Here is a 15,663-nt window from a genome sequence, read left to right as displayed (position 1 = left end):
TGCGTCCACCATTGTTAAAGCCTTGTTGAGGCTTTTGTTGATCCTTCCATGAGAAATTTGGATGATTTCTCCATGATGAGTTATAGGTGTTTCCATAAGGTTCACCCATGTAATTAACCTCTGCCATGGCAGGGTTCTCAGGATCATAAGCTTCTTCAGAAGCTGCCTCTTTAGTACTGTTGGATGCATGTTGCCATCCATTCAGACTTTGAGAGATCATGTTGACTTGCTGAGTCAACACTTTGTTCTGAGCCAATATGGCATTCAGAGCATCAATTTCAAGAACTCCTTTCTTCTGAGGTATCCCATTATTCACAGAATTCCTCTCAGAGGTGTACATGAATTGGTTGTTTGCAACCATGTCAATGAGTTCTTGAGCTTCTGTAGGTGTTTTCTTTAGGTGAATGGATCCACCTGCAGAATGGTCCAATGACATTTTCGAAAATTCAGATAGACCATAATAGAAGATATCTAATATGGTCCATCTGAAAACATGTCAGATGGACATCTTTTGGTCAGCTGCTTGTATCTTTCCCAAGCTTCATAGAGGGATTCACCATCTTTTTGTTTGAAGGTTTAAACATCCACTCTTAGCTTGCTCAGCTTTTGAGGAGGAAAGAATTTATCCAAGAAGGCAGTGACCAGCTTATCCCAGGAGTCCAGGCTATCTTTGGGTTGTGAATCCAACCATATTCTAGCTCTGTCTCTCACAGCAAAAGGGAAAAGCATGAGTCTGTAGACTTCAGGATCAACTCCATTTGTCTTTACAGTCTCACAGATCTGCAAGAACTCAGTTAGAAACTGGTATGGATCTTCAGATGGGAGTCCATAAAACTTGCAGTTTTGTTGCATTAAGGCAACTAGCTGAGGTTTCAGCTCAAAGTTGTTGGCTCCAATGGCAGGAATGGAGATGCTTCTTCCATCAAATTTGGACGTTGGCTTTGTGAAGTCACCAAGCATTCTCCTTGCATTATTATTATTTTCGGCTGCCATCTCCTTCTCTTGTTCGAAAATTTCTGAAAGGTTATTTCTGGATTGTTGTAATTTAGCTTATCTTAATTTTCTCTTCAGAGTCCTTTTAGGTTCTGGATCAATTTCAACAAGAGTGCCTTTATCCTTGTTCCTACTCATATGAAAGAGAGAAGAAAACAAGAAAAGAAAGAGGAATCCTCTATGTCACAGTATAGAGATTCCTTTATGTTAGTAGAAAAAGAAAAGAGAGAAGAAAGTAGAAGAGGGGATTCGGATATTTAGGTGAAGAGAGGTGAAGAGAAGTGTTAGTAATTAATTAATTAAATAGAAAAAGAAAAGAGATGAGAAATTTCAAAAATAATTTTGAAAAAGGGGTTAGTAATTTTCGAAAATTAAAGATAAGATAAGTTTAAAATTAAAATTTAAAACAAAAAGAATTTTTTGAAAAAGGGATGAGATATTTTCGAAAATTAGAGAAGGAAAAGTAGTTAGGTGGTTTTGAAAAAGATAAGAAACAAACAAAAAGTTAGTTAGTTGATTGAAAAAGATATTAAAATCAAATTTTGAAAAGATAAGAAGATAAGAAGTTAGATAAGATATTTTGAAATCAAATTTTTGAAAAAGATAAAATTTTTGAAAAAGATAAGATAAAAGATAAAAAGATTTAATTTTTAAAATTAAAATTACTCACTTCACTAACAAGAAACTTCAAGATAAGATTCTAGAACTTAAAGATTGAACCTTTCTTAACAAGATAGTAACAAACTTCAAATTTTTGAATCAATCACATTAATTATTAGTGAATTTTCGAAAATTTGATATAAAGATAAGAAAAATATTTTTGAAAATAATTTGAAAAAGAATTTTTGAAATTTTTGAAGAATAGAAAAAAATGAAAAAGATATAATTTTTGAAAAAGATTTTGAAAAGATAAGATTTTTAAAATTGAAATTTTGACTTGACTTGTGAGAAACAACTAATTTTAAAAATTTTTGACCAAGTCAACCCAAAATTTCGAAAATTTGGAGGGAAATAAGGAAAATATATTTTTTATTTTTGAAATTTTTAAGATGAGAGAGAAAAACACAATCATGACCCAAAACATGAAAATTTTGGATCAAAACACTTAATGCATGCAAGAACACTATGAATGTCAAGATGAGCACCAAGAACACTTTGAAGATCATGATGAACATCAAGAACATGATTTTGAAAAATTTTTGATGCAAAGAAAACATGCAAGACACCAAACTTAGAAATCTTTAATGCATGGACTCTAACAAACGAATAATGCACATGAAAAACAACAAACAACACAAACAAGAAATCATCAAGATCAAACAAGAAGACTTGTCAAGAACAACTTGAAGATCATGAAGAACACTATGAATGCATGAAATTTTCGAAAATAATGCATAAATTTTAAAAACATGCAATTGACACCAAACTTAAAAATTAACACAAGACTCAAACAAGAATACAAAATATTTTTTATTTTTATGATTTTCTAATTTTTTTTGTATTTTTATTTTAATTTTTTCGAAAAACATGGTTAGAAAAACAAAAAAGCAAAGAAAAATTTTGAAAAGGATTTTTGAAAAGAAAATTACCTAATCTGAGCAACAAGATGAACCGTCAGTTGTCCATACTCGAACAATTCCCCGGCAACGGTGCCAAAAACTTGGTGGACGAAATTGTGATTGCCCTCTTTGTATTTGCATGAGATTTATTTAATGGCTCTTTGTTATGTGTGATCACAACTACGTTCAACTTAACCAGCAAGTGTACTGGGTCATCCAAGTAATACCTTACGTGAGTAAGGGTCGATCCCATAGAGATTGTTGGTATGAAGCAAGCTATGGTCACCTTGTAAATCTCAGTTAGGCAGATTATTGGTTTAAATTTGATTAATGGAATAAATAGAAAATAAAAGGGATAGAAATACTTATGTAAATCAATAGTGGGAATTTCAGATAAGTGTGTGAAGATGTTGTGCTCCTCTCGTATCTCTATTTTCTTATTACATTCATCCAATCCTTCCTACTCCTTTCCATGGCAAGCTGTATGTAGGGCATCACCGTTGTCAATGGCTACATCCCATCCTCTCAGTGAAAACGTTCCTATGCTCTGTCACAGCACGGCTAATCATCTGTCGGTTCTCAATCAGGTTGGAATAGAATCCCTTGATTCTTTTGCGTTTGTCATCACGCCCAGCCTTCAGGAGTTTGAAGCTCGTCACAGTCATTCAATCCTAGAATCCTACTCGGAATACCATAGACAAGGTTTAGACTTTCCGGATCCTCATGAATGCCGCCATCTATCTAGCTTATACCACGAAGATTCTGTTGGGGAATCTAAGAGATATGCGCCCTGCCTAAAGTAGAACGGAAGTGGTTGTCAATCACGCGCGTTCATAGGTGAGATTGATGATGAGTGTCACGGATCATCACATTCATCAAAGTTAAGTATAACGTATATCTTGGAATAAGGATAGAAGAGAATTGAATAGAAAGTAATAATAATTGTATTGAAACTTGAGGTACAGCAGAGCTCCACACCCTTAATCTATGGTGTGCAGAAACTCCACTGTTGAAAATACATAAGTAAAAGGTTCAGGCATGGACGAATGGCCAGCCCCCTCCATGATCAAGTGATCGAATAGTCAAAAGATTAAACTGTCAAAAGATGTCTAATACAGTAGTAACTTATCCTATTTATACTAGACTAGCTACTAGGGTTTACATGAGTAAGTAATTGATGCATAAATCCACTTCCGGGGCCCACTTGGTGTATGCTTGGGCTGAGCTTGATCTATCCACGAGCTGAGGCTTCTCTTGGAGTTGAACTCCAAGTTATAACGTGTTTTGGGCGTTCAACTCCGGATCATGACGTTTTTCTGGCGTTTAACTCCAGACAGCAGCATGTACTTGGCGTTCAACGCCAAGTTACGTCGTCAATTTCCGAATAGAGTATGGACTATTATATATTGCTGGAAAGCTCTGGATGTCTACTTTCCAACGCCGTTGAGAGCGCGCCATTTGGAGTTCTGTAGCTCTAGAAAATCAATTTCGAGTTCAGGGAGTTTAGATTCCAACAGCATCAGCAGTCCTTTTGTCAGCCTTTTTCAGAGTTTTGCTCAAGTCTCTCAATTTCAGCCAGAAATTACCTGAAATCACAGAAAAACACACAAACTCATAGTAAAGTCCAGAAATGTGAATTTAACATAAAAACTAATGAGAACATCCCTAAAAGTACTTGAACTTACTAAAAACTACCTAAGAACAATGCCAAAAAGCGTATAAATTATCCGCTCATCAGAGAGTAGGTAATGAAAGATAATATAATTTCATATCAATGCAAAAGGAATACAATTGTCATAAAAGATTAGCATTAATTTATAAATAACATCACCCAACAATATAAAACAAGTCACTAAACACCAAAATAATGCAAGAAAAAATACAACAGATGAGTAAGAAAATTTAATACCACTGGAAAAATAATAAACTTATAAAAGAAAATAAAAGCATGCACAAAGTTAAAATGCAATGAATTAAAGTATGCAAATGCAAGAAGTAAAAGGGAATAAAAGAGAATAAGGATGAAAAGCTAAAGAAATGAAGAAGAAGAAAGTAAGAAGGGAGGAAGAAAGAAGGAGATAAGAGAGAAGAAAGAAGAAAGAAGAAAGAAATGAAAAACAGGACGCGACGCGCGCGTGCAGGTCATGCGTGCGCGTGAAAACAGAAACAGCCATGTGACGCGTAAGCGCCGTCCACGCGTACCCGTGGATGGCCAAAAAAGAACACTAACGCGTGAGCATCGGTCGCGCGTACGCGTGAGCATTGGTCACGCGTACGCGTGACTACTAGCGTTCTAAACACGCAATCCCAGCACAGTGGCAGCCCAATTCTCTGTTCAATTTACCACAAACGCCGTTTTTCATACCACGCATACGCGTCGTCGACGCTTACGCGTGGATGTTAAAAAAATGCAGGTGACGCGTACGCGTAGCTCATGCATACGCGTGGAGTGGCTTGTGCGTCAGGCACTTTTTCCGCACAGTTTCGGCGTAACTTTCTTTTCATTTTTTATAAAGAGCCAACTTCCATATGACGCGTGCGCGTCATTGATGCTTATGCGTTAGGTTCAATTTATATATATATCAACACCAGAAATTATCAAACAACTAAACCATAAATTAAACAAAATAAACATAACTAAAAATAATAATTTAACTTATTATAAAATAAACAAAAGAGAAAATAGGAAGAATATACCATGGTGTGGTGTCTCCCACCTAGCACTTTTAGTTAAAGTTCTTAAGTTGGACATTTGGTGAGCTCCTTGTTAGGGTGGCTTATACTTGAACTCTTTCTTGAATCCCCATCAATTTTTATGATTCCAATAGCCTCCGAGATCCCAAACTAGGTGCATAAAGCCTTCAAGCAAGTTAAAGCAAGTGACAAGGTCCCAAGAGTGTTGATTGCTAGAATGAATTCCGGGGTCCCAAACCTTGCTTTTACACCCGTCTTCTTGTTGATCATCATTGTTCCAATCGGGTCGTAAGCAACCCAAATTCTTACTAAGGCATCGAAACAGCTTCCTAGACCCATTCAATCTAGCTCTACACCAATCCTTGTACTTCAAATTGGAGCATGTAACCATATTGAACATTGCCTAACAACTCCTACCACTAACCATCTTCCTCTTACTCTTAAAGCCACAAAGAGCTCTAAGTTGACCATCCGTCTCAAGTGAACCATATTCAAGTGGGAAAGTAAAGGTTAAGGATAAGAATTTTACCTACTTGAATGTTGTATTGGATGGTAATGGCTTTGGGAGAGGTGTTTCTAATGATCTTGCATGCTCTACTCCCTTGTGCTCTTATTTGAATTCTTCCACCTCTTTGCAAGCTTTTTCAACTTCAACCGCTCCCTTATCAAGTTCTTCTAATTCTTCCCCATCACTCAAGTCATAAGTTGGAGGTTGAGAAAAGTCTACCTCATTATCTCCTTTAAATTCACTCAGAGAAGGTTCTTCAAACTCAAGAGGTTTACTTGCAGATGTAAGTTCATCACTAGGAGGAGGTGATGTGGGATCTTCATCACCAATGGGACTTGTTTCTTATTCTATTCCATCCAATTCCTCATGGAGAACATGACTTGGAGGTTGTGCACTATCCTCCTCAACATCAATTTCAAGCTTCTCGGAGGAATACTCTATCACTCTAGATTCCCATGGAGGTTCAGCATCTCTTAAGTCTTCAACCACTTCTTCCTCTTCAACGATTATAGCTTCCTCCAATTGTTCCAATACAAAATCCCACTCCTTGTTCTCTACCGAAGTTTCTAATCTCTCCTTCATGCTACACTCTTCTATTGATTCTCCACAATTGGCAATGGAAGTTCTTTGAGTGCAGGAGTAACGGGAGGCCAAAGTTTTTACTACCTCGGTCAAGGTAGCCACAAGTTATAGTGTCATCCTTGGAGTTTCACGTTGCTCTTGAAGTAATAAGGTGAGAGAATCATCCATTGGGATTTGGGGTGGATAGGAGGGTTCATTATTTGGGAGAAAGGCTTCATGATGGGAGGGTGGTTTATCTTGATAAGGATATGGAGATGGTTCATTTTGATAGGGATATGGAGGTGGTGTATATTGAGGTGGTGGTTCTAAGTATGGCTTTTAAGGCTCATATGGCTCTTGGTAAGGTGGGTAAGGATTAGGGTCATATGGGGGTGTTTGGTAACATGGGGCTTGTGAGTACGGTGGTTCAAAACTATGTTGTGGAGGGGATTCATAGGTATATTATGGTTGGTATTGATTGTCACGAAGAGGTCTACCATAACCATTGTCTTGGTATGCATCATGGAACGGTTGTTGATAGTACATTAGAGGTGGTTGTTGCCAAGAGGGTTGATCAAATCCTTATGGCTCCGTCCATCTTTGATTGTCCCATCCTTGATGCAAGTCTTCGTTGTAATCTCCCCTTTCTACAACATGATTGTAACCAAACTCATAGCCAAAGGGGTGAGAATTCATGGTAGCAAATAAAAACAAAAACTAATGAAAATAAGCAACAAAGTCCTAAAACTAACAATTAAACCTTAATAAAATAAGTGCATTGTAAGTATAGTTCTAAACCGACAATTAAACCTCAATCAAATTTAAATTGTTTGTCACTTAAGCAAATCCAATAAAATTAACCGAAGTATTTAAACCTCGGGTCGTCCCTCAAGAAATTGTAGGGAAGTGTAATTTATTATTGGTTATGAGATTGTATCTTTTTGGGTTTTTGAGTTTAATAAACAAGGAATGTAAATAACAAAAAAAATAAATTAGTAACTAAGAAAGCTCTTAGTAAGGATTCATGATTAGAAGTTATATCCTCATTATCATTTTCAATTGTGATGGTAAATGCGAGTTGCCTTCACTTAGTTAACATCTAACCAATGGAGGAAGATCAAGTGCATACAAATAACTTGAGTTCACAAGTCCTAGTTAACTCAAAGTGCGAGACTAACTTTGGTGAAGATCAAGCTAACAGGCAATCTTCAATTACCAATTAACATATGAGTTTTGATAACTCAAGAGTATATAATTGATTAATCCAAGTTAAGAACAAAACAATCTAATTTAAAACCCAACCAAGAATTTTTATCAAACACTTGGAAGGCATAAAATAAAAGCATACAAAACCAATAAGGAAAATAAATCTAAATAACCAATTGCAAGCATCAATGACTAATAATTAAAGAGAGCAACAATAAACATAGGAAACACAAATTGCATTAGAAGAAATCAAATGTAACAATAGCTCATAAAGATGAAAATGGCAAAAAAGGGAAATAATAAGGGAGGAAGATGAACTAAAGTGCTTGAACAAATAAAAGTAAGAGAAAACTAAATTAAAATAAAATTGAACTTGAACCTAAGGAGAAATTGAAAAGAGAAACTCTAATCTTCATTTTCGGGCTTAAAACTGGGCCAAAAATAGCCCAAAAATCGCCCCCAGCGAGTTCTGATGCAGCACGTGACGCTTTGTAATGCGTACGCATCACTGCGGAAATTCCTGGTCACGCGTACGTGTCGCCCACGCGTACGCGTCGCTTGTCTGCCACACCAGTCACACATACGCGGCATACCATGCGTGTGCATCACCTAACTGCAAGGCAACTGTGGCAAATTGCATATCATTTTGAAGCTCCAGATGTTAGCTTTTCAACGCAACTGGAACCGCCTCATTCGAACATCTGTAGCTCAAGTTATGATCGATTTAGTACAAAGAGGACAGGATTGACTGCTTAGCAATTCCTTCAATTTCTTGTATTCCTTCCACTTTTGCATGCTTCCTTTCCATCCTCTAAGCCTTCCCTGCCCTATAAACCCTGAAAAAACTTAACACACATATCACGGCATTGAATGGTAATAAGAGAGGATTAAAATTAGCAAATTTAAGCCCAAAGAAGCATGTTTTCAATCATTGCACAAAATTCGGAAGGAAAATGTAAAACATGCGAATTTTATGAATAAGTGTGAGAATCATGGATAAAATCCACTCAATTCAATACAAAATAAACCGTAAAATAGTGGTTTATCAATCTCCCACACTTAAACATTAGCATGTCCTCATGTTAAGCTCATGAGAATCAGAAGAGTGAAGAGGAATGGTAAGATTTATTAAATGCAACTTATCTATATGAATGCAACTACATGCAAAAATAATTCTACCTACTTGGTTAAAAGTAAATCAAATTCTCCAAGAACAAATATAAATGGGTTCCACTAATTCAAACCATAAAATAAAGTACAAATAGACTTGTAAGAAGAAAGCTCGTGAAAGCCGGAAAAAAGAATCGAGCATCGAACCCTCACTAGAAATGTATACACTCTAATCACTCTAGTGATTGAGGATCCAGTCTCTCGGTTCTCTACTAATCTTGCTTTCTAAGACTTGCTTTTCTTCAACCAATCAACACAAATTTAATGCACACAAATACACATATCAAGAGGTCTTTTCAAGGGTTGTAATGGAGTTAGGGTCAAGGTAGGATTGTATTTGGTTAAGTAGACTAAAATCTGAATCCTTGATTAACCTAAACTTTCCACCTAACTTAAGACAATCCATGTAATCAGAATATAAAATCTAACTACCATTTAACTATGTTTTCGACATATTCATGCATCCCAATTTTGAGTACAGCACATATGCATTGCTATCATCATTTACTTTGGGACATTTTTGTCCCCTTTTATTCTTTGCTCTTTTTCTTTTCCCTTTTTTTCCTCAATGCATATGATTAAAGTATTGAATGCATGAACATGTCCTCAACATTCTTTTCACATTTTCACAAAAAAGTCTAACATACTCAATTCCCAAACCAAATACTACCAAACCTAATTTTCCCACACTTAAATCATAAACACTCTCACTAGTCTAAGCTAACCAAGGATTCAAATTAAGGACACTATTTTTTTCGCTTAGAGTTAATGATGTGCTAAAGTAACGAACAAATGGGTAAAATAGGCTCAATATTGGTTTCCAAAGGATAATAAAAGGTTAAGGCCATATGGGTATATGAGCTTAGTGAAATAAGGGCCTCAATCATATAAGTGCATGCATACATCAAACTGGAAATATAGAATTTACCAAGACAAAGATCACAATTTTAGAGAGAATAACACACACATAAACAAAGTATTGGTTGATAAAATGTAACCAATCAATTTGGCTCAAAGAGCCCACTAGTTTTGTGTGTTCTAGCTCTAAAACTATGTTCTAAAAATAAATTTCTTCAAGCAAGTTTAACACAAAAATTTTAATTCAAATTAGTGAAATACTCTAAAATAGTGTCTTGAAAAAGAATTTATCACTTCAACCAAGTAGTGGTAAAATATGCACGAAATCCAACAAACATGCAATCAAACATGCAAATGCAATAATGAACTAAAAAAAGAAAATTAGACATTGGTGTTGGAAAGAGAAATAGTTACCCACGGAAGTCGGTATCGACTTTCCCACACTTAAAGATTGCACCGTCCTCGGTGCATGCTAAGATGTGCAAGTGGACGGGTGACTATAACTGATGCTTTTCTCCAAAGACTGTGCCGATGGACGTGTCTGTTGCCCCATTGAAAAGCTTTTCCTTTCCCTTCTTGGTGGCCATCCTTAAAGAAGAGAAAAAGGAGGAAAAGTGACCCATAAACAAAGATAAGAAAACAAATAAAATATGGGTAGGTTAATAGAAAATAATGAGGGTCTCAACTACATGGTAGCTACAACATGTGAGTGAGAAAACAATATAGGCGAATGACATATCAATAGTGCAAAAATTACAATAATGGGGAGAGAGAGTGGGTAATGAAAGATAATATAACTTCATATCAATGCAAAAGGAATATAATTGTCATAAAAGATTAGCATTAATTTATAAATAACATCACCCAACAATATAAAACAAGTCACTAAAAACCAAAATAATGCAAGAAAAAATACAACAAATGAGTAAGAAAATTTAACACCAATGAAAAAATAATAAACTTGTTAAAGGAAATAATAGCATGCTCAAAGTTAAAATGCAATGAACTAAAGTATGCAAATGCAAGAAGTAAAAGGGAATAAAAGAGAATAAGGATGAGAAGCTAAAGAAATGAAGAAGAAGAAAGTAAGAAAGGAGGAAGAAAGAAAGAGATAGGAGAGAAGAAAGAAGAAATGAATGAAAAACAAGACACGACGCGCGCGCATAGGTCACGCGTGCGCGTGAAAACAGAAACAGCCATGTGACGTGTAAGCATCGTCCACGCGTACCTGTGGATGGCCAAAAATGAAAACTAACACGTGAGCATCAATCACGCGTACGCGTGACTACTCACGTGCTAAACGCACGATCCTAGCACGGTAGCAGCCCAACTCTCTGTTCAATTCACCAAAAATGTCATTTTTCATACCACACGTACGCGTCGTCGATGCTTAAGCGTGGATGTTTAAAAAATGCATGTGATGCGTACGGGTGGGTCACGCGTACGCGTTAGGCACTTTTCCCGCACAGTTCTAGCATAACTTTATGTTCATTTTTAATAAAGAGCCAACTTCCATATGACGTGTGCGCGTCATTGATGCTTACGCGTCAGGTTCAATTTATATATATATATATATATATATATATATATATATATATATATATTATTAAGCATAAATTAAACAAAATAAACACAACTAAAAATAATAATTTAACTTATTACTAATATAAACAAAAAAGAAAATAGGAAGAATATACCATGGTGGGGTGTCTCCCACCTAGCACTTTTAGTTAAAGTTCTTAAGTTGGACATTTGGTGAGCTCCTTGTTAGGGTGGCTTATGCTTGAACTCTTTCTTGAATCCCTATCAATGTTTGTGATTCCAATAGCCTCCGGGATCCCAAACTAGGCGCATAAAGCCTTCAAGTAAGTTAAAGCAAGTGATAAGGTCCCAAGAGTGTTGATTGCTAGAATGAATTTTGGGGTCCCAAACCTTGCTTTTATACCCGTCTTCTTGTTGATCATCATTGTTCCAACTGGGTTGTAAGCAACCCAAATTCCCACTAAGACATCCAAACAGCTTCCTAAACCAATTTAATCGAGCTCTACACCAATTCTTACACTTCAAATTGGAGCATGTAACCATATTGGACCTTGCCTAATAACTCCTACCACTAACCATCTCCCTCTTACTCTTAAAGCCACAAAGAGGTCTAAGTTGACCATCCGTCTCAAGTGAACCATATTCAAGTGGGAAAGTAAAGGTTAATGATAAGAATTTTGCCCACTTGAATGTTGTATTGGATGGTAATGCCTTTGGGAGAGGTGTTTCTAATAATCTTGCATGCTCCACTCCCTTGTGCTCTTCTTTGAATTCTTCCACCTCTTTGCAAGCTTCTTCAACTTTAACCGCTCCCTTATCAAGTTCTTCTATTTCTTTCCCGTCACTCAAGTCATAATTTGGAGGTTGAGAAAAGTCTACCTTAGCATCTCTTTCAGATTCACTCGGAGAAGGTTCTTCAAACTCAAGGGGTTCACTTGCAAATGCAAGTTCATCACTACGAGGATGTGATGTGCATGGGATCTTCATCATCAATGAGACTTGTTTCTTATTCTATTCCATCCAATTCCTCATGGAGAACATGCCTTGGAGGTTGTGCATTATCCTCCTCAATATAAATTTCAAGCTTCTCGGAGGAATACTCTACCACTCTAGATTCCCATGGAGGTTCAGCATCTCCTAAGTCTTCAACCACTTCTTCCTTTTCAATGATTATAGCTTCCTCCAGTTGTTCCAATACAAAATCCAACTCCTTGTTCTCCACCGGATTTTCTAATCTCTCCTTCATGCTACACTCTTCTATTGATTCTCCACAATTGGCAATGGAAGTTCTTTCAGTGCAGGAGTAACAGGAGGCCAAAGTGTTTACTACCTCGATCAAGGTAGCCACAAATTATAGTGTCATCCTTTGAGTTTCACATTACTCTTGAAGTAATAAGGTGAGAGAATCATCTATTGGGGCTTGGGGTGGATAGGAGGATTCATTATTTGGGAGAAATGGTTCATGATGGGAAGGTGGTTTATCTTGATAAGGATATGGAGATGGTTCATTTTGATAGGGATATGGAGGTGGTGTATATTGAGGTGGTGGTTCTTGGGAGTAATTGTGTTGGAATGGGGGTGGTTCTAAGTATGGCTTGTAAGGCTCATAAGGATCTTGGTAAGGTGGGTAAGGATTAGGGTCATATGGGGGTATTTGGTAACATGGGGCTTGTGAGCATGGTGGTTTAAAACGATGTTGTGGATGGGGTTCATAAGTATATTATAGTGGGTATTGAATGTCACGAAGAGGTCCACTATAACCATCGTCTTGGTATGTATCATGGAACGGTTGTTGATAGTACATTGGAGGTGGTTGTTGCCAAGAGGGTTGATCAAATCCTTATGGTTCCTCCAATCTTTGATTGTCCCATCCTTGATGCAAGCCTTCATTGTAATCTCCACTTCCTACAATATGATTGTAACCAAACTCATAGCCAAAGGGGTGAAAATTCATGGTAACAAATAAAAACAAAAACTAATGAAAATAAGAAACAAAGTCCTTAAACTAACAATTAAACCTTAATAAAATAAGCGCGTTGTAGGTATAGTTTTAAACCGACAATTAAACCAAATCAAATTTAAATTGTTTGTCACTTAAGCAAACCCAATAAAATTAACCGAAGTATTTAAATCTCGGGTCATCTCTCAAGGAATTACAGGGAAGTGTAGTTTATTATTGGTTATGAGATTGTATCTTTTTGGGTTTTTGAGTTTAATAAACAAGGAATGTAAATAAGAAGAAAATAAATTAGTAACTAAGAAAGCTCTTAGCAAGGATTGATAATTAGAAGTTCTATTCTCATTATCATTGTCAGTTGTGATGATAAATGCGAGTTGCCTTCACTTAGTTAACCTCTAACCAATGGAGGAAGGTCAAGTGCATACAATTAACTTGAGTTCACAAGTCCTAGTCAACTCAAAGTGCGAGACTAACTTTGGTGAAGTTCAAGCTAACCGGCAATCTTCAATTACCAATCAACAGATGAGTTTTGATAACTCAAGAGTCTCTAATTGATTAATCCAAGTTTAGAACATAACAATCTAATTTAAAACCCAACCAAGCATTTTATCAAATACTTGGAAGGCATAAAATAAAAGCATACAAAACTAACAAGGAAAATAAATCTAAACAACCAATTGCAAGCATCAATGACTAACAATTAAAGAGAACAACAATAAACATAGGAAACACAAATTGCATTAGAAGAAATCAAATGTAACAATAGCTCATAAAGATGAAAATGGCAAAAAAGGGAAATAATAAGGGAGGAAGATGAACTAAAGTTCTTGAACAAATAAAAGTAAGAGAACACTAAATTAAAGTAAAATTGAACTTGAACGTAAGGAGAAATTGAAAAGAGAAACTCTAATATTCATTTTCAGGCTTGAAACTGGGCCAAAAACAGCCCAAAAATCACTCCCAGCGAGTTCTAATGCAACACGTGACGCTTTGTCACACGTACGCATCGCCCACACGTACGCATCGCTGTGGAAATTCCTGGTAACACATCCGCGTCACCCACGCGTACGTGTCGCTTGTCTGCCGCACCAATCACACGTACACGTAATACCATGCGTGCGGGTCACCTAACTACAAGGAAACTGTGACAAATTGCATATCATTTTGAAGCTCCGTATGTTAGCTTTCTAACGCAACTAGAACTGCCTTATTCGAACCTCTATAGCTCAAGTTATGATTGATTTAGTACGAAGAGGTCAGGATTGACAGCTTAGCAATTCCTTCAATTTCTTGTATTCCTTCCACTTTTGCATGCTTCCTTTCCATCCTCTAAGCCATCCCTGCCCTATAAACCCTGAAAACACTTAACACACATATCACGGCATCGAATGGTAATAAGAGAGGATTAAAATTAGCAAATTTAAGGGCAAAGAAGCATGTTTTCAATCATAGCACAAAATTAGGAAGGAAAATGTAGAACATGCGAATTCTATGAATAAGTCTGAGAATAAGGGATTAAATCCACTCAAATCAGTACAAAATAAACCGTAAAATAGCGGTTTATCACTCCCCCCGAGGAACTTATCAGCATAACTTCTCCACGTTCCTTTGCAAAATGGGATTGGACCTACTAGGGCCCTTCCCCCAAGCACCTGGACAAGTGAAGTACCTAATAGTGGGAGTGGACTACTTTACGAAGTGGATCAAAGTAGAACCATTAGCCACTATCTCAACCCAGAGAAGTCGGAAGTTCCTTTACAAGAATATCATTACAAGGTATGGAGTTTCCCATTCCATCACCATTGATAATGGAACTCAGTTCACCGACTCTACAATCAGAAACTTGGTAGCCAGCATGAAGATCAAGCATCAGTTCACCTCAGTAGATCACCCACAAGCAAATGGGCAAGATGAGGCAGCCAACAAAGTTTTACTGGCTGGGTTGAAGAAAAGACTACAAGACATAAAGAGAGCCTGGGTTGAAGAACTCCTTCAAGTACTATGGGCATATCGGACTACACCTCAGTCTGCCACGGGAGAAACACACTTCCGACTTGCTTATGGCGTAGAAGCCATGATACCATTCGAAATCAACGAGCAAAGTCTAATGGTGAGATTCTACGATAAGGTTGGCAACATCCAAGCACACAAAGAAGAGCTTGGACTACTCCCTGAAGTCCGAGAACAAGCCCATATTAGGGAAGCTGCGCTAAAGCAAAGGATGACAAAAAGATACAACAAGAAAGTCATTTGAAGAAGCTTCACCTCAAACGACTTGGTCCTGATCAGGAATGACATCGGCGTCAACAAGTCGGGGGAAGAAAAACTCGCCGCTAACTAGAGAGGACCATATAAGATAAGTGAAGTCATAGGAAAGAGGTACTACAAGGTATCCGACTTGAGCGGTACCGAGCTCCCAAGGTCGTGGCATGCTTGCAACATGAAGAGGTATTATAGCTAGAAGCGGACTCCACTCCCTTATGTACTCTTTTTCCCGCCTTCATGGTTTTTTCCCAAAAAGGATTTTCCTGAAGGGGGTTTTAACGAGGCATCATAGTGGGGGCTAAGGGTTAATAAGTCTTACAATCCCTTAGTAGCTAAGATCAAAAGTT

At 37.0% G+C, this 15,663-nt stretch overlaps 1 protein-coding gene and 1 non-coding gene across 2 annotated transcripts; both read left to right on the top strand.

The window, feature by feature from the left end:
• Positions 1-493: 493 nt before the first annotated feature.
• LOC112798409 (small nucleolar RNA R71) lies at positions 494-597 on the top strand. Its single transcript, XR_003200021.1, has one exon. It is a non-coding gene; the product is annotated as a small nucleolar RNA R71 (small nucleolar RNA).
• Positions 598-14,906: 14,309 nt separating this feature from the next.
• Positions 14,907-15,305, top strand: LOC140184111 (uncharacterized). The gene has a single exon (XM_072234397.1). The coding sequence runs from the start codon at positions 14,907-14,909 to the stop codon at positions 15,303-15,305; it is 399 nt and encodes a 132-aa protein (XP_072090498.1).
• The last annotated feature ends 358 nt before the right edge of the window (positions 15,306-15,663 follow it).

This window comes from Arachis hypogaea, chromosome 4 (assembly GCF_003086295.3).
Source record: "Arachis hypogaea cultivar Tifrunner chromosome 4, arahy.Tifrunner.gnm2.J5K5, whole genome shotgun sequence".
Taxonomy (NCBI): Eukaryota; Viridiplantae; Streptophyta; class Magnoliopsida; order Fabales; family Fabaceae; genus Arachis; species Arachis hypogaea.
The sequence above is the reverse complement of the archived record's forward strand: the minus strand, read 5'-3'. Positions and strand labels throughout refer to the sequence as shown.

Excerpts from the sequence above, each read along its gene's own strand:
- LOC140184111 (XM_072234397.1), top strand. The coding sequence starts at position 14,907 with ATGAAGATCAAGCATCAGTTCACCTCAGTAGATCACCCACAAGCAAAT.